The sequence below is a fragment of the Notolepis coatsorum genome (genome assembly GCF_963971535.1).
Source record: "Notolepis coatsorum genome assembly, chromosome: 5".
Classification (NCBI taxonomy): Eukaryota; Metazoa; Chordata; class Actinopteri; order Aulopiformes; family Paralepididae; genus Notolepis; species Notolepis coatsorum.
The window spans coordinates 145,297,228-145,321,576 of record NC_140169.1 but is presented as its reverse complement, the minus strand read 5'-3'; the positions used below and the strand labels follow the sequence as shown (position 1 = coordinate 145,321,576).

Below are 24,349 nucleotides of genomic sequence, written 5' to 3'. Positions count from 1 at the left end.
AAAAATTACGAAAAAAAGAACGCAAAAAAAATTACGAACTAAAACAAAAAACAAAAAAGAACGCAAAACGGAAGAAAAAAAAAGGACACAAAAAAAAATAAAAAATACGCAAAAAGATTTACGCAAAATAAAGAACGCAAAAAAATTTACGAACTAAAACGAAAACGAACGTAAAAAAAAAGAAAGCAAAAAAACAAACGCAAACAAATAACGCAAAAAAACGAACGCAAAAAAAGAACAAAAAAAACAAACAAAAAAAGAACGCAACATTTTTTTCGAACTAAAATGAAAAAATAAAGCAAAACAAACGCAAAAAAAGAACAAAAAAAAGCGCAAAAAAAGCGCAAAAAATGTACGCAAAAAAAAACCTGTGTCTGTCTCTAACCCTGTAACGCAAAAATACGAACGCAAAAAAAGAACGCAAAAAAATTACGAAAAAAAGAATGCAAAAAAAAATACGAACTAAAACGAAAACAAAAAAGAAAGCAAAACGAAAGAAAAAAAAAGAACACAAAAAAAAAGAAAACCCCGTGTCTGTCTGTCTCTAACCCCGTGTCTGTCTCTAACCCCGTGTCTGTCTCTAACCCTGTGTCTGTCTCTAACCCCGTGTCTGTCTCTAACCCTGTGTCTGTCTGTCTCTAACTCCCTGTCTGTCTCTAACCCCGTGTCTGTCTGTCTCTAACCCTGTGTCTGTCTGTCTCTAACCCTGTGTCTGTCTCTAACCCTGTGTCTGTCTGTCTGTCTCTAACCCTGTGTCTGTCTGTCTCTAACCCTGTGTCTGTCTCTAACCCTGTGTCTGTCTGTCTCTAACCCTGTGTCTGTCTCTAACCCTGTGTCTGTCTCTAACCCTGTGTCTGTCTCTCTAACCCTGTGTCTGTCTGTCTCTAACCCTGTGTCTGTCTCTAACCCTGTGTCTGTCTGTCTCTAACCCTGTGTCTGTCTGTCTCTAACCCTGTGTCTGTCTCTAACCCTGTGTCTGTCTCTAACCCTGTGTCTGTCTCTAACCCTGTGTCTGTCTCTAACCCTGTGTCTGTCTCTAACCCTGTGTCTGTCTGTCTCTAACCCTTACGAAAAAAAAGAACGCAAAAAAAATTACGAACTAAAACGAAAACAAAAAAAGAACACAAAAAAAGAAATAAAAATACGCCAAAAGATTTACGCAAAATAAAGAACGCAAAAAAAATGTACGAACTAAAACGAAAACGAACGAAAAAAAAAGAAAGCAAAAAACAAACAAAAAAAGAACGCAACATTTTTTTCGAACAAAAACGAAAAAAAAGAACGCAAAACGAACGCAAAAAAAGAACAAAAAAAAGTGCCAAAAAATGTACGCAAAAAAAAACCTGTGTCTGTCTCTAACCCTGTAACGCAAAAATACGAACGCAAAAAAAGAACACAAAAAAATTACGAAAAAAAGAACGCAAAAAAAATTACGAACTAAAACAAAAACAAAAAAGAACGCAAAAAGGAAAAAAAGAAAAAAAAAAAAAAAAAAAAAACGCAAAAAGATTTACGCAAAATAAAGAACGCAAAAAAATTTACGAACTAAAACGAAAACGAACGTAAAAAAAAAGAAAGCAAAAAAACAAACGCAAACAAATAACGCAAAAATACGAACGCAAAAAAGAACGCAAAAAAATTACGAAAAAAAGAATGCAAAAAAAAATACGAACTAAAACGAAAACAAAAAAGAAAGCAAAACGAAAGAAAAAAAAAGAACACAAAAAAAAGAAATAAAAATACGCAAAAAGATTTACGCAAAATAAAGAACGCAAAAAAATTTACGAACTAAAACGAAAACGAACGTAAAAAAAAAGAAAGCAAAAAAACAAACGCAAACAAATAACGCAAAAAAACGAACGCAAAAAAAGAACGAAAAAACAAACAAAAAAAGAACGCAAAAAAAGAACAAAAAAAAAGCGCAAAAAAAAGCGCAAAAGAATGTATGCAAAAAAAAACCTGTGTCTGTCTCTAACCCTGTGTCTGTCTGTCTCTAACCCTGTGTCTGTCTCTAACCCTGTGTCTGTCTCTAACCCTGTGTCTGTCTCTAACCCTGTGTCTGTCTGTCTCTAACCCTGTGTCTGTCTCTAACCCTGTGTCTGTCTCTAACCCTGTGTCTGTCTCTAACCCTGTGTCTGTCTGTCTCTAACCCTATGTCTGTCTCTAACCCTGTGTCTGTCTCTAACCCTGTGTCTGTCTCTAACCCTGTGTCTGTCTCTAACCCCGTGTCTGTCTCTAACCCTGTGTCTGTCTCTAACCCCGTGTCTGTCTCTAACCCCGTGTCTGTCTGTCTCTAACCCTGTGTCTGTCTGTCTCTAACCCTGTGTCTGTCTCTAACCCTGTGTCTGTCTGTCTCTAACCCTGTGTCTGTCTGTCTCTAACCCTGTGTCTGTCTCTAACCCTGTAACGCAAAAATACGAACGCAAAAAAAGAATGCAAAAAAATGACGAAAAAAAGAACACAAAAAAAATTACGAACTAAAACGAAAACAAAAAAAGAACGCAAAACGAAAGAAAAAAAAAGAACACAAAAAAAGAAATAAAAATACGCAAAAAGATTTACGCAAAATAAATAACACAAAAAAATTTACGAACTAAAACGAAAACGAACGTAAAAAAAAGAAAGCAAAAAAACAAACGCAAACAAATAACGCAAAAAAAGAATGAAAAAAACAAACAAAAAAAGAACACAAAAAAAATTTCGAACTAAAACGAAAACAAAAAAAAGAACGCAAAACGAACGCAAAAAAAGAACCAAAAAAAAAGCGCAAAAAAAGCACAAAAGAATGTATGCAAAAAAAAACCTGTGTCTGTCTCTAACCCTGTGTCTGTCTCTAACGCTGTGTCTGTCTGTCTCTAACCCTGTGTCTGTCTGTCTCTAACCCTGTGTCTGTCTGTCTCTAACCCTGTGTCTGTCTCTAACTCTGTGTCTGTCTCTAACCCTGTGTCTGTCTCTAACCCTGTGTCTGTCTCTAACCCTGTGTCTGTCTCTAACCCTGTGTCTGTCTCTAACCCTGTGTCTGTCTGTCTCTAACCCCGTGTCTGTCTGTCTCTAACCCTGTGTCTGTCTCTAACCCTGTGTCTGTCTGTCTCTAACCCCGTGTCTGTCTGTCTCTAACCCTGTGTCTGTCTCTAACCCTGTGTCTGTCTGTCTCTAACCCTGTGTCTGTCTCTAACCCCGTGTCTGTCTCTAACCCTGTGTCTGTCTGTCTCTAACCCCGTGTCTGTCTGTCTCTAACCCTGTGTCTGTCTCTAACCCTGTGTCTGTCTCTAACCCTGTGTCTGTCTGTCTCTAACCCTGTGTCTGTCTCTAACCCTGTGTCTGTCTGTCTCTAACCCCGTGTCTGTCTCTAACCCTGTGTCTGTCTGTCTCTAACCCCGTGTCTGTCTGTCTCTAACCCTGTGTCTGTCTGTCTCTAACCCCATGTCTGTCTCTAACCCTGTGTCTGTCTCTAACCCTGTGTCTGTCTGTCTCTAACCCCATGTCTGTCTCTAACCCTGTGTCTGTCTCTAACCCTGTGTCTGTCTGTCTCTAACCCCGTGTCTGTCTCTAACCCTGTGTCTGTCCCATTCACTCCCGGCACTTCGGCGCGCGCGCACAGCTGATAATCATCACGCTGATGGATGGAGACTCACTCAACACCTGCCGTCTAATCACCATACCACCTACAAGAGAGACCAGGATATCCATGCATCAGTGTCAGATCTTCGTTTATTGACAGCCTGGCAAGTATCTTGACATTACCTCTATTGCTTATGTTTTTCCCATCATCATGGTAACCTTACTCCTGTTGTGTTTTTTTTCGTGTCTCCATGCCATTCCATAATTTTTTACGTCTCATGTTTTCCCCGTGTTTTTACCCAGTGTTTTTCCCCGTGTGCTTCCCCTCGTTTCTCCGTGGAAAACGTACCCCGTCTCTCTCCCCGTTATCCCCACAGCTTCAAGCCACCACTTCCCCCCCGGTCATGGATACCCCCCCGCCAGGCTCGTTATCTTTTTTTCCCAATGTATTATTAAACGCCATTCGGGGGTTGAACTTTCCTATGTGCATTTGAACCTACCTGTAACCGGTTCCTAACAATTTCAATGCATAATTTCTTTACAATATAATAATAACTATATATTTTTTTTATCCACTTTTTCTCCCATTTTCTATTTTTCTCCCATCCCAATTTCGTATCGTCCAATTCAACCCTCCCCTGTCTCGAACGCTATTTCTTGCCTCCCACAAGCCGGCTGCAATGTGGACGAAGCCATACATAGCACGAGTCCCCTCCGATACTCGAGGAGGCAGCCGTCGCATCTTTTCACCTGCGCGGCGCGATCTTTCAGCGTCAGGGGGTCTGCGCTTTGGAGGGCACGCCGCCCCCGTCGCTTCTTGATTCTACTGCGCAGGCGCACCAACCGACCTGTAGGAGTCGCTGTCCACAACGTCCGATCCCCACCCCTCAGTTTTCCCTCCCCCTAATACTGCCAATTGTATTAGTACGGACGACCAGCCAAACTGAAAACAATGTGGAGAGCTGGGCTCGAACCCAGCGTCTCCAGCATTGGTGGTGAGTGCCTTGCCCACTGCACCACCTAGCTGCCTAATAATAACTATCTATATAGCACCTTTCACACATGGACCGCAGCCCAAAGTGCCCCACAGCAAATGGCACAAAATGAACATATAGGCATAATATCAGCATAATATCAGCATACAGTCGACATATATATATATAAACACAGCATATCTACAAATAGAATTACTGACAAACGGATGACTTCGACTTGTACACTCTTCAATTACATTCTTCCTCCCTAATGACGAGGAAGGATGGAAGCAGATATTAACCAGATGCTCGACGGCGCATGTTTCTGGCTAATGGCCGTTTGTAATCACAGAAGGAATGTTCTTGCCGGCTATAACTGAGTTTGATAAGGATGTCTGTGTGGGCCAGACCGCAGTGCTTCTCCAGGGGGAACCCAGATAGGCAGCCAGGTACGCAGCAGCCAGCGCACAGAAGGAATGTTGTTACTCATCCGGTGAGGAAACGCCACTGACTACGTTTCGAATGCGTGCACAGTGATTCATTTGAAGAGATTGAAGTGGGATAAAAGCAAGGAAATGCAGTTGTTATAGCAGCGTGGGGGAGGTACAGACAGGAATTAGATATTATATAGATAATAAGAATAATAGTAGAGGTAAAGAACTAAATAAAATATGAATAAAAAAGACAAGGCTCAGGGACAGGCTGAGACATAATGTATTCCTCTAGCTCTAGCAATAATACTAACTCCTAGGCCATAAGGTGAACCCTGAAAAGTGGCTAGAAAATTATTTTCATTCCCACGTCTGGGAACTATACATTCTGAATGCATTTTTCCATAGACAACACCATCATGGACATTGGGTTAAAAGTTATCCGCAAGATATCCTGCAGATTTTTTGTCAGGGGCCATCAACGTATATGTATGGAAATTACAAAAAGAAGATTTTTTTTTAATTAGTTGGGAAGACAAAATCTCTCTGAAATTGACAATTACACATGTACCTAAACATCCGAGTCAAATATTGGTGCATTAGTATACTTGAATGTGAATTTATACCATGATATGCAGCAAATGTGTATCAAAAACGCTTTACCTTGTGATTCCCAACCTGCAATATTACTGTAAAGATGCTGGTACAATTTTCTGAAGATTGAGGTTGTACACATAAAACAGTTCAGTGGATAGTATAATGAGAAAAAGAATAGACCCACACACATTTGATCAAGATGGTTAATCAATCAAAACACTACACCATCCCCTTAATTTAGAATAATGTCAAAACATTTACAAATCAATAAGTTACTCATTAACTTTTTTATTTTCCATTTAAAAACAAAATAGAATTCAGGTACAAAAATACCAACAAATCACACTATACCTACTGTATAACCCTAATCCCCTCACCCTATACATCCCAACCCTATAGTCCACACCTAGCCCAGGCAACACTGATGTTAATCATCCTCACCACTATCATCGGAGTCATCATCCCATGTAGCCCTATCCTCAGTTTCCTTAGAAACATTTGCACAGTTTTGGCATTGACATAGATGGCAGTTTTGCAGACACACAGGAACATCTTCCTGTCTCACATTTGCCTTGTTTGCAACCGCAATGGACTACCTGAAACCAGTGGCGGCTCTACCACTAGGGGTGCTAGGGCGCCGACCCACCTGTTAATTGAGAGAAGAAGAAAAAAAACGTTTTAGTTTTTTGTTTTATAGCCCTATAAATAATATAAACATGTTTAAAATGAATAATATTTACTCATTTTAAGTATGTTTGTGTTTCCAATGCACAATATAACTTAATTTTACAAAGATTAATAATAGTTTTCCTGAACAGGAAGTGACGATTCTGTCTGATATAGACCTTTTCATTACGTAGCCGCAGGCATTTCTCCTCGCCGTATTTCTCTCTGGGCTAGGCGCAATTGCGCCTGGAGTGCGCGTGCCCGCCGTGCACTGGTTCATCGCTGTATCCGTCGCAGCCACGCGCTTTGCGTTGAATATGATGTATTATGATGGAACTCGGGCGCTGGTTTGAAACGACCTAGCAAGCAGCCGAGCGTCTAAAAGCTCTCTGATTGGCCGACGCAGTACTTTCCGTAACCGCAGTTTGCAACATGAGTTTATGCTGTTGTTGTGTTGTGTGATGCAGATATTTGTCTTGGAGCGTGATGGCAAGTTCTTTCAACGGTTAGGCTTAGGCACTCTTTCAAAGTTGGTTACGGTTAGAGTTTGTCTTAGAGCATGGCGATAGAACACCAGGTAGTTTGCAGGCTGTTCGAGGCGGAAATGGACAAAGACACAGCTCTTCACTCACACAGTACTTGTTGGCTAACAACAAGCTATATATGGATGCAGTGTGGAGGGACATAGATGGACATCAACACAGGCTGGATGGACAATGCCATGGAGTGGATATACTTTATCAACAAGCCAACAACAAGGTAGATTAGCGATCTTAACTCTAGTTTAATACATGATACGTTGTCTACTGATGCCGCATAATATCAACAGCTGATTCGTTGTAACGTTACAGCTTTCAGCTAACGTTAGCTACTGGAGTAACGTTAACGTTTAAACGTTATGTCGAGGTCATACAATACTACAGTCGACATAGGGTTAACGTTACCCCGTTTCCATGAAATGTTTAAATAGCAGCAATCTTGTTGAAAATGTAACGTTACTAAACGGCTCTCTCTCTCTCTCTCTCTCTCTCTCTCTCTCTCTAATTTCGCCGCGTGTGGGGCATAACCACTCAGACAATGAATGGTAACTTGTTTAAAATGAAGAGATATACAAATGTGGTTATTATTGAATGGATCTGACATCATCTGAGAGAGAGAGAGAGAGAGAGAGCGAGAGAGCGAGCTGTGCGTGTTTGTGTTGGGCTATTGGAAACGTGGTTGCATTTGACTGACTGATCATATATTGATCGATGGCAATGGTGATAATATTCGCCAATGCGTGCCTTGTACATGTTTGCAAAATGTTTGGTATAGCGCCCCTAGTGGCGAAGCATCCACGAGCCGCTACTGCCTGCAACACACTATCAGGGGCCGGATTTGTAGTCATCCAGATCACTGTTAACTCCCCATCCTCGACATGCCACCCATTGCCAACGGGTGAAGGGGCACACATTACAGCTTTCAATGAATGTCTCATTATAGCTGCTTGGTAATTTGCCCTTTTGCAGTGTTGGTACAAGGCGTCACTTGTCTGGGGAGAGTTCTGGCAAAGCATCATTCACATTCTTAGCTGATGGCTGGCCATACAGGTGGCACACATATTTGCTAAGACCATAAAAGGTAGACTGGCGTACGAGTCATATGTACAATTTTCCGGCCGTTCTCCAAAGCAACTTTGTTTTTGACTAATGGATTGTATCTATTTCATTACTTTGAATGATCCTGTTTGACAGTATTATTTGACTGTGCTAGATAATAGCAAAATGTATTAATCTAACAATATTAGCCTACTATTATTAATTTAAATTGTCTATTGGGGCCGGTAATACTACAACATCAATATTAACACCTCAAACTGCACAACGACGAGGACATCCTCTGTTCGAACTCCTTACAGAGCCACCTCTCCAATTATGACATGTATTCTTTCATCGGTCGGCGTAACTGACTACCTCTTGACCCCCTCCTGTAACAGTAATGCATCGCCTTGCTTTGGCCAGACGTTTTTTGTAATCCAATTTCATATCAAACCTTTTTGACAGTGTGGACAACAGATGACACTGTGTTAAAAGCATTTGTCATTCTTTCCCCATTCCTTGGCTTTAGCAGGTACCTTTATTCCACTGTTGACTGTTAAATAATTGGCCTATACTAGGCTATGCTTTCGTTGACGCATTTGTGACAGCGGGACTTAAATCTCAGAACTTGTGAAGTTCTTTTTGGTCTTGGGTGCAATTCCATGAATGACGTTTGCGGACAAATGCGGTGGGATGCATTACCTTATATAGTAATACTGGGGCGTGAATTATGTTAATTCACAGTTCTCACGAACACGTGTTCATATACGAACAGGTGGAATTCATGATGTTTATGCGGGTCATTTATGATAGTTTTCTGAAGTTACGAGCGTTTGCTGAATCCGACGAGCCCATCTCATGAAAAAAGTTAAGATAAAAATACGAAAATGTTTTTGCATGAGGCCCACTGTGTGCATGACTTTTATCGATGATGCTGAATGTGTAAGAGTAGGAGCCGGCGCCGGGCTAGCGTAAAATGTATTGTACAGTAGCCTAGCTCATACTGGTCCCATAAAATGTATTCTTCATAAATCATTGTGGTATTGTTTTCTTGGATTTGTATTGGTGATGCTAGCATTTTCTTTATCATATATACTGTACTTTTCGGACTATAAGCCGCAGCTTTTCCCCCCATTTTTCGACCCTGCGGCTTATATAACGGTGCGGCTAATCTATGGATTTTTACAGCTAACTGGGCGCACTCCCTCAGCTCTGTGACCGTCAGATCAGACTCCTAAATCTGCTGCAGCAGTGCACGTCAACCACGTCAACAAACCATTACGGCAAGAGTCTAGTGCAGGGCTATTCAACTGGCGACCCGCGGGCCAGATCCGGCCCGCCAAGCAATTTGGACCGGCCCGCGGAAGATTACATGATAATAAAAAAAAAATAAAAAAAATAATATATATATATATATATATATATATTTTTTTTTTCATGTCAACGTTCACACACACAATATACGCTTACCTAGCATTTGCATCACTGTTTGCGGGTAGCCCTCACTTCCTATGAACCCTCTTGCCATTGCCCAGTCAAAGAAGTGCAATCTCTCATTAGATGTGTATGTAGGCTAGGCCTGTCTGCCCCCCACCCCCCCTGATGTTTGAGAGTTAAGAGTGGACAATAAGTGCTAATAAGATGCTGTGATTTGCTGTTGTTGCACAGATATGAAGCACTTTTTCATAAGCTCAGCTGCACTATAAATGTGTTTTTGTTCAAGTGTTGATGTTAGAATGTTCAGATGCACATCATGCACTTGTTTTTTATTTTATTTTTACATTGAAATGTTGAAGAGGAGATGTTGCAGTTGTTGCACAGTCATAAATGAAGCACTTTTTGCAGGAGATGTTGCAGATGTGGCACATAAATGAACCACTTTTTTTTTTAAAGTATACTACTTTTGCAATGTAGTTAAATAAAAGTTGTGAAAATGTGGTCGCGTGTTGTGTCAAGTGTACATATATTCATAGCACGGGGAGGCGCCGTGGCAGTCCGGCCCCTGGCCCCTTGGGTTTCTGACAATGTGGCCCCCTGAACAATTTAGTTGAATAGCCCTGGTCTAGTGTATGAGCAGCTCAGGGCTCCTCTTTCAAAACACAAAATCGACTAGACACTAAGAGCATACATTTGAGCCATCAAAGAAATTAAGCAAAAGTGGTTGCCTGTGTTGAACTAGTTTATTTTTTTAGAAGAAAAAAAAATAGACTGGATTACTATTACGACTACTACCAGTGCCAATACTACTGAAACATCCCTATTGGCAAACTTTATATATATAATTTTTTTTATTTTTTTTTTAATAAATATCAATTAAAATATTATATACATACAATCAAATAGACGGAAATCCGTCTCAAGACGGAACGCTTTAATGCCTGCAAGTGGTAAAATACACTCTGCGAAACTTCGGATAAGGTTCCTTATTCTTTTGTGCATGAGGTGGCAACCCTACCTTGGGGGCTTCTTTGGGCCCTTGGTGACTCTGCATCTCCCGTACAAGCAAATCGCTCTCCTCTTTTGAGAAGTGCTCCTGGCACAGCCGTGCATCCATGTCAGGAAATTGTCAATTTGCTATAGCGTTGGCGCACTGGTATTTAAAGAGATACAAAATAAGTGTTCAGATTGGCCATAATGAAACCAAACCCCCACGTGTATTTTTTTTTGTTTGTTAATCCAACGCCTTAAAGCGCCACCGTCCTCACTTTGCGTCGGAGTTAGCAACACCGTCCCGATTCACAAAAAATAGCCAAATGCATTTATTTTTTCATTGAATCTGCAGAATAATATTGAAGAATGCTTTGAATGGATATAGTTAGTGACTTCTCCGACCCGCAACATACTTGTTTGAGAATTGGTGTTCGAAAAGAACCTTCTGCAATCGCTAATGTTTTGCCATTGCACCCATAGGAATGAATAAAACATGGGAGTATATAGGTGTCGTTTTTGACAAAATCGTGATGTATTGCAAGGAAACTTTGACGGTAAAACAAATTTGCAAGCCTGTATTTGAAGTTCATTTATGCTGATAATTTCAATAACATTATTTATCTGAAAAAGAAAATAGCTAGACATATCAGAGTATAGATTAACACAAAGCATGCCAACTAAGGTAACTGAAACGTTTTGATGCGTTTTTGGCCTCCTTTAGTGAATGTTTACCCATATGTATACATTAGTTTATTTGATAGGGAAGGCACATGTTAATGAACATCAAGCACAAAGAAAATACAAAATGTAAGACAATATAATCACATTTTTGTTGATTTGTCTTTACTGTATATTGTGTTTTACCAAACACCTCTAATACACATGACTATAACATAATACACCCTAGAGGCCTAGACTATACATGTGTTATACAGATTTATTATACAGTTTTGAAATTAGAAATAAAATGCAAGGACGCTAAATGACAATTGGACAGTGAAAAAATCAACATGTTCAGAGCAGGAGAGCTTGCATACTAGTATCATACATTTTATATGTACAGCCAATGACTATACCATTGCATATTATATGCATGTCAAAATAATAATGTTTGTTATTTTGTGCAATACAAAGACTACCTTTTGTCAGAAAATATGTGTGGTTTTGTGAACATCCAGATTCAAAGAACTGTGGTGATAGGCCTATAAATGCTAAGCTTTTCATATAATAGTTTGGAAATGCAACCCGCCTCATTGATCACTAAAATGGTAGACTCGCATTCAAATTAAGTGTATGTACATCTTTTCATACAGAGCAGAAGCATGGACGCTGAATGAAGAGGCAAAGAGGATGATACTCTTTTGAAATGTGGACGCTGAGGAAGATGCTGAAAATAACATGGAAGGATAAGATCAAGAATGAGGAGGTACTGAGAAGAGCGGGTATGCAAGGAGGACAGCTGCTGGAGAGGTTGAAAAAGAGGAAGATGGAGTTGTGCGGCCATGTTCTGAGAGGATCCAGCGGGGAGATGTTCAAGAAGGTGGTGATGGGGAAGGTGGATGGAAAGAGAGGAAGTGGAAGACCAAGAAGAGGCTGGGTAGACGATGTCTGTTGGGTTGGAGAGTGATAGGCAACCTTCGGAACGCAGAAGCCACCTGATGATAATGACATCTGCATGACCCTTGTGTATACACACGATAACGTGGTGGTAAATAGGCATATCATAATATTCTGATTCGAAACGGCACCTCATTTCGAAACCAGGATATGTTTTCTATTGATAGGCCTTCGTCATCATCAAACATGTGCAGAATCCTTTACGTGTATGTCACACTTCTCTTCCTCAGCGACAGAGCGAGGTCAGGTACATGTTCAGTACCAGGTCGTGTGCATCATGGCTGTTGGTGTCGAATACTCCTCTGCACTTCGGACACGTTGCTCGCACCAGCTTCCCAGTGAACTCAGTGACCTTAGACACTTGGCGACACAACGGACACGTGAATGTGGCAGTGTTTAGTCCCTTTAGTGACGTCATCAATTTGTCGGCGATATGCGGACCTTCGCGGTCGTACGCTGAGATTTCGGATTTTGCTAGATCGTTCAGTGTCCAGTAAACATCTATGAACTCCAGGGCCAGGACTTCGTCATTCTGCACAGAGAAGAAGCCATTATTGGCCCAGTCGGTACCCCAGGAGTTCATCAGAGTTAACCCCTCACTGTTGAAACTGGTGAGAACGACGGCGTGTCCACCAAGGCTGGCGCCAGGAGATCGTTTTCCGATGTCAATCTCACTTGTGGTCAGGACACCACTTGGATTCTGATCATAGAAGTGTGAAAACGAGTCCCATTCTGGATCTGTGAGGCGAAATCGTGCCAAAACAACCCGTTTGGCAGCGATTGCTTTCAGTGCGTCCTTTACGTCTATTACTTTGCAATGCAAACGGTACAGTGGAGACATCTCTTGCAGAGCTTTCAGGGTATCTTCGCCATCTTTGCCATATTTAGCGATCAGTTCCTTTCGTAGAGCAAAAAAGTCTGGACAGCCACCTTCTCGTCCAACAATGCGCTTCATCGATAGATGCATCACCGCCGCCGCCGCGTTCGCATAGCAAGTACCACCAACCTGCTTCTTTGCACCAAACCCCTGATTGGCCTTGTTGATGTACAAGTCGAGGTCCACGGAGGCGAGGAGGTCCGACAGAGCGTCGTGAGAACAGACCACATCCCTGGCAAATCTGCAGACCTCAGCAATATGATTAGGATGATTCACCTGCAAAAACAGCTTTGTTTCATTGTTCGTGATGTCGATCTTCCAGCCGCGCCTAACAAATATGGTGCGAGGGAGAAGCTGTGTGGGGATCGTAGAACTTAAGCGAAACATGAACTTGGCTCCTTTGTCCCACTGTTGAGATTCGGTGCTGTAGATGTGCTTGGGTTCACAGATGGAGGAGTCACTGATGTAGCAGCACACGACACTGGCATCCAAGCACGACAGATCAGGCGGGCTGTCTCCATCGGTAGGCTGCCCGTCCGACAATACAAACAACACTTTGTTGTGGTTTCTGAATTCTGGCCTAGCCAACAAGTCTTTGGCATTCTTGAGTGCTTTTATCATCGGCGTTCCACCATAAATAAAAGGATCGACAATTGTCATCAATTTATCCATTTGCGCATCTGTTAGTCCATTTTCTTCTATGCACCCATGCAAGACATTGGAAGCTTCATGTACACCAATAATCGCACTGGGGCTGACAGTAACTAAAGTGACTTTTGACATAAGTGACATACCCTTTTTGATAGCTTCTTTTATGGATTCCTGTGTGGCAGCATTCAGCTTATGATCCATGAGCATTTTGAGAGGAAAAAATACCAAACCCCAATAATTAGAGGTGTCACGAGCCACCTCAGCAGCCCCTGATGACACACTACTGTACTTTTCTCGGCACTCCACAGGCAAGCAGTCTCGTACAAATTGTGACCTGAAACTTTGATCTCCTGCAAGCATCGCCGCAAACAATTCTGCCTCTACTTGCGAGATTGCATTGCGCACTATGTTCATATCATTTGCCCAGTCACGAACATAAGGTGCGCCATTTCTTTCCAGGATATCTAGTATTTCCCGGAGCATTGTGTCCTTGTCACCAGTTTCCCGATTACTTTGATGCCGAGTTGCATTTCGTACAGTGTTCAGTAAGTCAAATGTGTCTGGTTCTGCAACGGCGCCATAGCCAATAGCAAAGACCTGGTTGCCAGACGAGACATCATGTTTGACGAGCTCGTCCACGACTTTGAAGATTGACCTGGCCCAGCTGCCGCCTTGTTGGTCGACTGGACCACCGATACTCCGCTTCATCGAGCCAGAGACATCGACCAGAATCCCGATCATCGCAGACATCTTCAAAGAGATTTATCTGAAAAATAAAAAGTACCAAAGGCTTATCATGATATCTCGCTGATTCCTTAATGTTTTACACCGCTGCTGCAACATTCACATCTGAAAAGATTTTTGACTTTTAGCATTTCCATTTATATATCAACTGGCTATCGCGTCTCGCTCTACCTACTGAGATATAATCCATCATCTCTAGCACCTAGTGCTCCAGGAAACAAAACAAATGCACCCACTTGCACGTGACCATGCCACTCCCATGCGTCCTATATTACGCCGGAAGTGGTCACGCCTCACCCTTCCTCATTAGTTTCCAACGCGGAAGCAGCTAGATGCACTTCGGAACTGGAGATTGTTATGAAGCAGGAGGAGAAATTACACAATGTTGGGAATTCGCCAGAAGTTCGCCGGCCCCCGGAACCTTCTCGGCACGTCCTAACAGCGCGGCGGTCCTGTCCTGTGTTTTCCTCGTCTCGTGACAGCGGACAGAGGGACGTCGCGCAACGGTTAGCAGTCGAGCTAAGTCGCGCACAGGTAGGGCCTGTGCTAGCAGGCATTGGTAATGGCATGTGTGATACTGCTCGTTGTCTCGTGAGACGACCGAGTCATGTATTGGCGCAGGGGGCGGGATATTTGGGAAAACATTGTCGTCATGACTCTCTTTTGGATGTTTTTCCAAGTATCCTAGCGCGCAGCTAATGCTAATGCTACAATGTTGGAACGCCGTTCCCCATGTACCCCACCGAGGGCTGTCTTTACTGTCTTCCCTCTTCTTAACCATTCATGCTGACGGTCAATCGGTGTCTAATGTTGGGGGTTTAGCGGGGGCTTATTTACCCTTTACATGGGTGGATGGGCTGACGACAGGGCTCAGGGCAGGTGTGCTTTTTGTGAATCTATGAATTGAAAATGGGGGACCCTGATGTAGACGGGACTAACGTTTTCTCTGGTCTGCATCCCCTTAACAATTGTGTGTATTGGGCTAGCCCATTCTGCAATATGTTAATAGAGTTTTCGTTCATTCATTCATTTATCCCTTCACGGGTGCACACCGCAGTGGGGGTTGTTACATGACTACTAGTGGAGCAGTGCTTCACTAGTAGTAGACTTTGGTCAGCAGCCACCACTGGTGTTCCATGCTTAGTGAAGCAGGTGGCATCAGTCCTTTGCCCTGACATGGTGAAACGGTGTCCCGCCCGGCCGACGTCATGAGGTGAGTCGGCCCGGCAGGTGGCTGGTGGGCTGATGAAGCTTATGCCGCCGCGGTACAGAATTTAGCAGCAACTGACAACATTGCTCAATTGGCTGCTTTTCTGTCAAAAATGGTGTCGGGTGGTGGGGCCTTAGGGCCAGCCAATGTCAAAACCATCTCGCAAGGTTTTGAGGTTATTCAGCTTTTGACCTAGCCGCAAGCTATAACCGCAGGGAGGGCTAGGATGCTGTCAACGGTTGTTCACAGGCATCTTTGGTTGGAGCAATCTCCCCTTGAGGAGGGGAGGGGTCTCCTCCTCAGGGCTCCCCTCTCCGCGGGTGGACCTTGGTCTGTCCACGGAGGCGCGGGCGGTATTTGACCTGGGCTCCACGCCGCCCCACACCGCGCAGCCAGAGGTGAGAGCACGGCCAGCGGCTGCGGCGAGGCCCCCAACCAGCGGCCATGTTCCCCCGCCTGAGATACCCTGGACACAAAGAAAACAGGTGATCACAAGGCCGACAGCCTCGGCGGCCCGAGGGATCGGCTATATTAGATGAGCACGCCCTAAAAAAACTGTGCCATCTAGCTGTGTCTAGCACGCTCTCCGGTTACGCCCCCCGCTACACTACGGGACACAGGGCTCTGATTTGTTCCCTTTGGCTGTGGGCCGCGTTCTTCCAGTGAAGCGCAAGCGGCCCCACATTTCGCTTCTCATGGAGACAGGGGCTGACAACCAGTTGCTAGCTAGGCCTGGGTCTGTCTATGAGAATGCTGTGCTGCGTCTGTGTTTGGTGAGCCTGGTGTTGTATCTGTCGACGGAGCAGGGTTCCCTGTATCTAAACAATTTTGTCAGAGGGGGAACTCTAGGCCCAGGAGGTCGCAGCATGGGTTCCCCCCAGCCCCGCCCTCGCCAGGCCGGGTATTACGTTAGTGCCTCCCCCGTCTGGACTTCCGATCCTGCGGTGGTCAGCAGGCATGCGTAATTTGGGTGGTAGTAATATCACTACAGGGCTACGGTGTGTAGAGACCCACCCTATCGGGCAGTGTGAGGACCACACACCATGCATGTCCAGCTGCAGAGCAGGCTGTCCTCAGCAAGCTAAGCCGGGAAGATGCTCAGCGGGGGAGCTTATGTCACCAGGGGTGATGGCCGCTCCCCCCGTATCAGACCGCCCCTTCTGTCGGGTTCCCCCCTTGGGTGCGATTGCCTCGTTGGTAGAGTCAGGGTGCGATATCCTGGCTCCATGTGACACGCGCGGTTGGTGAGACCAGGGTTGATGACGTACAGCGGGAGGGACCGGGCCACCTATCTACGATTCCTAACGGACCAGCGGCAGTTGGCGGCGGGGGCGCTTTGGAATTTTTACCACGTATGGCTGCAGTGGTAGCCATATGTCGGTGTGGATGGAGAGAACGCTGAGGGCGGCGCTTGTGTTACAGTTTACACACCCCCGCCCTCCGTTTTTGGGTTTGGTACAGACTCTATTATCAGAGTCCGCGGCAGTGACAGCCCTGGCCTAGGAGATTTGTTCTCAGGCGGCGAAACAGGCCGTCGTCGTGGTCCCATGGGAGGACGCGATGAGTGGCGGTTCCTCCCGATATTCTCTGGTGCCCGAGAAATCGGGGGAGGGGGGGGGGGGTGTCAGACCCATACTGGACCTGTCCCATGGAAGGTTCAGAATGTTGACCGTCACCCACCTGTTAAGCGCTGTCAGGTGGGGGACTGGTTCACCTCCATAGACCTGAAGGATGCATATTCGCATCCCGATCTTCCCTCCTAGGACATACTGTACCTACGCTTCCTCTTTCAGGGCTTAGCGTACGAGTACCAGAGGCTGCCGTTCGGCTACTCTCTGGCTCCTCGCATCTTCACCCAGTGCGTGGAGACCGCGCTGGAGCCTCTGCGTCGTCAGGGGATACGAATTTTATTCTACCCTGGACGACGTTCTGGTCCTCGGCCGGTCAGAGGAGATCGCCAGGTCTCATACCAGGCAGGTGGTGGGATTCCTCACCAGCCTGGGTTTTCTGGGTTTTGGTGTAGACTGGAACAAGAGTACTCCTCTTCCCAGTCAACGGGTGGAGTACTTGGGCTTATTTCTAAGCTCAAGGTCTATATGGGCATCCCTCTCAGAGCGGCGGCGAGTGGGTGTTCTCGGCGCGCTCGGGAGGTTCCGTCCTGGCAGGACGGTTACGGCGCTGACCGTGATACGCCTGCGTGGTATTATGGCATCTGCTCAAGCTGTGGTCCCTCTTGGCCTCCTCTTCATGAGGAGGATACAGAGGTGGGGTTTTCAGTGTGAAAATAGACCCTGTGAGAGTCAAGTGGAAGCCGCTGAAGGTTCCCATGTCAGTACTGGGGGACCTCGCCCTCTGGGGGGGCCTGGGGCCCTCACCAGCGGGGTCCCCATGGGTGGCAGGCTGTCACACATCACAGTCTTCACAGACGCCTCCCTCACGGGATGGGGGGGGGACGTGTGGGACCGACGCAATAGGGGGCAGCTGGCAAGGACCATGCTGCCCGGTCTGCGCTACATATCAATGTGTTGGAATTGAAGGCAGTGCTTCTAGTAGAGCCATATGAAATCCGCGTTCACGGAATCGCGGACGGAATCGCGGAATTAACCAATAAAAATGGAATCAACTGCAAAACGTGGAATATTGCAGAATTTGGCCTAATCTGGACTGAAATTTCGTTTTTGGGTGGAACGTTTGGTGTACACGCGACCGGGGAGGCGGGGACGCTACAGCGTGTTACACACAACACAGCCGCGGTGCTCAAGCGTCTGGCTGCTTGTGTTAACATCGTCAAGAAGCTAAACTATTCCACAATAAGCCCTCAATTCAGAGCAGAACAGTATCCTAATGACTTTTATGCCTCCGGTGATAAGGTGTTTTGCTAATTCTGTCAACGTTCCCATCCATTTGTTTAATGCAAACGACTGCCCTTTATAAACTAAATACACTTAAATAGCTATGTAACGTTATAGGACTATCTATGGAAATGATAGCTTCTAGAAGTTCTAGCTAAATCTGGTGCACCCATCAATTTGTTTAATGCAAACGATTGTCATTATACACTGCCCTTTATAATCTAAATAAACTTAAATAGCTATGAAACGTTACATTACATAGGACTATAGATGGAAATGATAGCTTCTTGCTAAATCTAGTGCACCCATCCACTTGTTTAATGCAAACTATTGTCATTATACACTGCCCTTTATAATCTAAATAAACTTAAATAGCTATGAAACGTTACAGTACATAGGACTATAGATGGAAATGATAGCTTCTTGCTAAATCTGGTGCACTCATCCATTTGTTTAATGCAAACGTTTGCCATTATACACTGTCCTTTATAAACGAAATAAACTAAAGGTGCCTAAATTATGCATTACTATATTTCATCACAATATAATAGATATAGCTAGGTTACTGACATTGTCATTGTGATAATGTCAGTAGTAGCTAGCTGTATCTATTGTTTACACTTGAAATATGTATTTTTATTTTGTCACAATATTAATTGAAAAATGTTGTGTAAAATTGAACTGTATTTCTGAGTTGAAGCACTTAAAAACATTAAATGGACTGTTATATCTTATTCAATTGTGGACATTTATTCATTCCCACTTATTAGACACTATTTCTGATGGTAAAATGAGCATAAAAGGCAAAATACAGAATTCTGAAATATTAAAACGGAAAAAATGGAATTTGGGAAAAAATAAAATGGAATTTGGAAAATAATAAAACGGATTTCATATGGCTCTAGCTTCTAGTCCTCGGACGGCTCGGCCATCATGTGATGGGCGAGCATGTTCTGATTAGGACGGACAGCATGACGTCTGCATCGTATGTCATCAGACAGGGAGGAGTATGCTCCTCCCGTCTCCACCGGGCGGCGGCCGATCCGTGGCCGCCCGGGATTCTATACGCGTTCCCCCCCATACACCTGATAGCTCAGCTGTTGGGGCGGTGTATGTCAGGAGCGCGGGACTTTGATCCTGGTCGCGCTGGGCCGGGGCACGGCTGTGTGGTTCCCGGCCCTGATTCAGCTCTTGGTGGCCCCGCCGTGGCCTGTTCCATGGTCACCGGAGGCCCTCTTTTCAGGGACGTGGAACTCTGTTCTGCCTCCTGTTCTGGGGCAGCCCCTGATGGCGTGGCTGCTGGAAGGGTGAATCTGGTGGGGATGCGTCTTAACTCTTCTGTGGTTAGGTTGTGAGGTTATAGTTAAAACTAGGGATGCCCCGATCACGTTTTTTGCCACCGATACCGATCACCGATCGTCTTGAGCCATATCGGCCGATACCGATCCGATTTCGATCGTTTTTGATTAAAAAATAAATAAAAAAAAGTGTATAATTTTTTTTATAAAATATATATATTATCATACTTGTAGTTGTATTATCTGCGAGACATCGCCACCACGCAACAAGTCAAAATGCTCGCTATCTGCAAACAGCTCCACTGTCTGTGTGTAGTACTCCAGTAGCCTCCAGCTACGGCCAGGATTCTCCGGAGCTGCAGCTGGACCCTATTGATCACATTCAACATGCCCTCAGCTCTAATATGCATCGAATCAGTGTTATAAGACATTGATCTCAGGAGCTATCTGTAGCTACTGCTAGATAACGTTAAGGCAACGCCTCAGTGAACTATTTAGTTTAATGGGACGTTTCGTTTTGAACAGTGAGCTAACGGTAGCTAACGTAGCTAATGTGAGCTATCATGCACTACTAGACTTGCTGGAGCATTTGTTGATATCAGGAGCTATCAGTAGCTAGCCGGCTAGATACCGTTAACAAAAAGCCTCATGTAGTCACTGGGTCATTTAGTTTAAACAGTAACGTTAGGTAGCCAACGGCTCTGTAGGTTGCCAACGTTAGCTCACGTCGCATGCAATAGTTCTCTGCCGAGTTCTCCAGACAAGCGAAGCATGCAGACATATATATATATATTTTTTTTTACAAAGATGGCACCCAAGCAATTCAAAATCAGTTTTCAAAAACCTCCGTGTTAGCCATCCTGTGGTCATTCGTAAACAGCTGAATGGTTCTAATTAATTTCGATGAAAGATGACTACAGCATAGAGCATATATAATGATGATCAATCAAAGATTGGCAAATAAAATGAAATATTCAAATACTAAACATACGTGCAGTACTTCTTCTAATGTCACTCCTCAGAGAGGTTGATCTGCTCCACCGTCTCCGTGGGTTCAGAGCTCCTATGGAACGGCAACATCAGAACATGTCAGAATCAGAGATCACTGTAACGCCCATCAGAGCACAGCAGGTAGAATCTTAAAACACTCTGCTCCAACTTAATGCCTCAACGACAGCTCAGAGAGAGAGAGAGACAGAGAGACAGAGAGAGAGAGAGAGACAGAGAGAGAGATAGAGAGAGAGAGAGACAGAGAGAGAGACAGAGAGAGAGAGAGACAGAGAGAGAGACAGAGAGAGAGACAGAGAGAGAGACAGAGAGACAGAGAGAGAGAGACAGAGAGAGACACAGAGAGAGAGAGAGAGAGAGAGAGAGAGAGAGAGAGAGAGAGAGAGAGAGAGAGAGAGACAGAGAGACAGAGAGACAGAGAGAGAGACAGAGTTGTAGGGATGTTGGGAGTGAAAGCCAGGAAAGAGATGCATTCTCCCCTTTGTGGAACAACACTATAGTGCAGGGGTAGGCAACCCTAGGCACGCGTGCCTGCATAGGCACGCAGGGGCATTTGCATAGGCACAGGGGGCAGCACAAAAAAAAATGTTTTGCTTTGAAATATTATAGTGAACTATTTTGCACTGTTGTCGCATTTATCTTGTTGAAATCCTCCCACAGGTTCTTTTTACTTCCACATATTTAATTGAGATCCTTTATTTGTTTATTATTTCAATTTAGCTGGAAATACATTGCTACATCATTCAGTAACATTTGCAGAGCCTTATAACAAAAACATTATTACGGTCACCATTGTGACCAGTGGGATTAATCAACAAATTGTATTATTTATTTTTCTATTTCATTGAACATTGCACATGTTAAAAGCAATTTTTTTACTCAAAATGTGAGTATTACCAAGTCAACTTGTGTTCTTAAAACAATGACAATAAACATAGTTTTATTAGGTTGAAATAATGTGGTTGTGCACTTATTTTTCTGTTAACGTATTATGGATTGAAAACTGAAAACCTTAATGCACAGTAACTGAACTCAATATTTTTAAGTTCTGGTAACTAATAATTTTTTTTTTACAGTGTAGTCTTGCGATCAATCAAAACTTATTTACACGATATACCTCACATTCACCCTCCATTCACATCCTTGTGTTCTCCTGGTGTTCTCCATTAGGCCTGTAGGTGGAGCTATGACAGCACACGTGATGTGTCCAAAAATGAATGGGCAAATGTGAGTGAAATGGTCGCACTGTATGCAGCTGTTTGTCTGCATTGCATCCCCCCCCCCCCCCCCCAACTCAGATTTAGGGTTGATACAACCATCATAATAATATTGTTAATAATAACAATAACAATAATGATGTAATAATGTAAAAATTATCATTAAAAAGACCTGATTATGAGAAGAAAAAAATTACGATGCATGGAATATTGTTGAGGCACACTAGTTACAACTATATTTCAAACAGGCACTCCATGTCAAAAAGGTTGCTGACCCCTGCTATAGTGGAACGCTAGTAATGCACCTCATCACAACAAGACCTGCAACACACGTGGATTAAGATGTTTAGTTTTTTCTATATGGTAAGAAAGCCGTTCTGGAATTGATTATGCATTTTAAATGTTGTTCTTGAAAATGAAGACATATTATTGAAGTTAAAACGTGCATTTAGCATTGAGAAAATGTCGCATATGGCTCCTTTAATTCATTAATGGATGACAGTGCTTTTCTCCACTCAAAGCACTTTACAATGACAGGGGGCCTCAGACAGAGAGGCAGAGCACCACACACACACACACACACACACACACACACACACACACACACACGTACTGTACGTATGCATGCACACACTACACACACACAAGCACGCACACTACACACTCACACACGTACGAATGCATGCACACTACATACACAAAGCTCCCTATTGTATCAACCAAGGTACATAGTCAGTCATTTAATACATTACCCAGTGTGTAGCCTATTGATGTCTTCTTATTTTCCAATAATAGATGTGAGGTGTTGGTCATGGTTACTACTTAAAAGTTAGATGGTGAATACTGGCTTTGTCTGACTAACGAGTCAAGTCTTTGCTTTTCCACTTTGACTGATAATGCAGATGGGAGGAGTCCTCGCCCTTTTTTTATCCTCAAATACTTAAAACATTTAGCTTTCTTTAATCAATGTAAATAATACATACTCATATAATTTGAAACACATCAGGTCAATTATCTAATCGCAGTCACGTAAGGGGCTACCATACACCAGAACAGAAGCATTCAAAGTAAAACACACTATTTACAACACAATCCAACATAATAGTAAAAGCAATAACAAAATACACAATGAACTTTAAAAGTGATCACACATGTTCGATTGGTTAATAACCAGGCCTTGAGTTGTTTTGTAAAGGTGTGGTAGGTAGTAGCACAGTATCGTATTTCTATAGGATGTTCCAAAAAGTCAACACTTTTTGGACCGACTAAAATTACTTCCGTTTGATCCTCATTACGTTTTAAAGACTAAACCCTACAGTACTTTTAATCTCTGGTATTTCTCCATATTAACACCATGAAATAAACTTACTATTAGTCTTTGGACCGTCAGGAATGGTGGTTGAGTTCTTACTGCGGCTTCAGTCCTTCCTTCCCTGCAGAGAGAACTTTCTTTACTTCCAGTTTCATTCTTACTCTGGTTGCTCTGATTGGCTTGGTGTCTGGTGCCTAGCCGCAGATCTGGGATCAGATATCCCCTCCCAACTCTTAACCATCCGAACCATAACCATTAGTAGGGGAAGAAAATCACTGACCCTGGATCAGTGGCTAGGGGCAAAGTATAGACGCGTCTGGGTAAGCATGTTTGTTATCTCACGGAGATACAACTGGGAACGAGGTTAGTTATGAGTAGGCTTTCGGTTCGCCTCGAAAACAAGGTACATAGTCAGTCATTTTTACATTATCCAGTATGTAGCCTATTGATGTCTTCTTATTTTACAATAATAGACGTTTGATTGATTGATTGATTGATTGATTGAAAACTTTATTAACAGATTGCAGAATGGGTACAGTACAGTACAGCTCAATACATACAATTGTTAAGGGGATGCAGACCAGAGAAAGACTTTCGTCTTGTTTACATCAGGGTCCCCCATTTTCAATTCATCGTAACATATATGACATACATGACATACAGATAGACAGTACTGCTACATCTATATATTTATGACATACCAGATTTGCAAATACAGTACTGTTTGTAATACAAAAAGAGTCCAGAAAAAAAAGTATATACATTTGACATAGAAACTGTACATTGGATTGGGTAGGTGGGGGGTGGGGGTGGGGGGGACTGTACATTGGAGGTGGTTGGGTGGGGGGGGGGGGGGTATTAGTGGGGGGGGGGAGGTTGGGTAGGAGGGGTGGGGGGGGGGACACAGTACAACTGTACAAACAAAACTGTACATTGGAATATTGACAAGACCATACTTGGTAATTTACTGTACATTGGAGGGGGTTGTGTTAGGACATTTACAGGGGCCAGTTTCGAATTGCAGTCTCCCGTAGGTGTTTTTTGAGAGTGTTTTTGAAAGTGGGTAGTGATTCACATTCCTTTACAGCTTTGGGTAGGGCGTTCCACATTGATGTGGCATAATTGCAAAACATGTTTAGTCCCTTGTTTGAGCCGAATCTGGGTTTTACATGATTTGTGGAGCTCCCTCTGGTGTTGTGATCGCGGTATTCACTGACCTTTGGGAAGTATTTTGACATGTACATGGGTACCTTGGTCGTGTAGTGTATCTTGTAGACCAGGCCCATTGCAAGTTGCTGTACTCTGTTGTCTACTCTAAGCCATCCTA

The 24,349-nt window shown here is 43.6% G+C and overlaps 1 protein-coding gene across 1 annotated transcript; it reads right to left on the bottom strand.

Moving 5' to 3' along the window:
- Positions 1–11,007: 11,007 nt before the first annotated feature.
- On the bottom strand, positions 11,008–23,143 carry LOC311228941 (uncharacterized protein). Its single transcript, XM_084314902.1, has 3 exons — positions 23,080–23,143; positions 20,477–20,548; positions 11,008–14,147 (listed from the first exon to the last, which is right to left on the bottom strand). Exon 3 carries the CDS (start codon positions 14,129–14,131, stop codon positions 12,080–12,082), a length of 2,052 nt encoding a protein of 683 aa, XP_084171028.1. The 5' UTR covers positions 14,132–14,147; positions 20,477–20,548; positions 23,080–23,143; the 3' UTR covers positions 11,008–12,079.
- Positions 23,144–24,349: the final 1,206 nt, after the last annotated feature.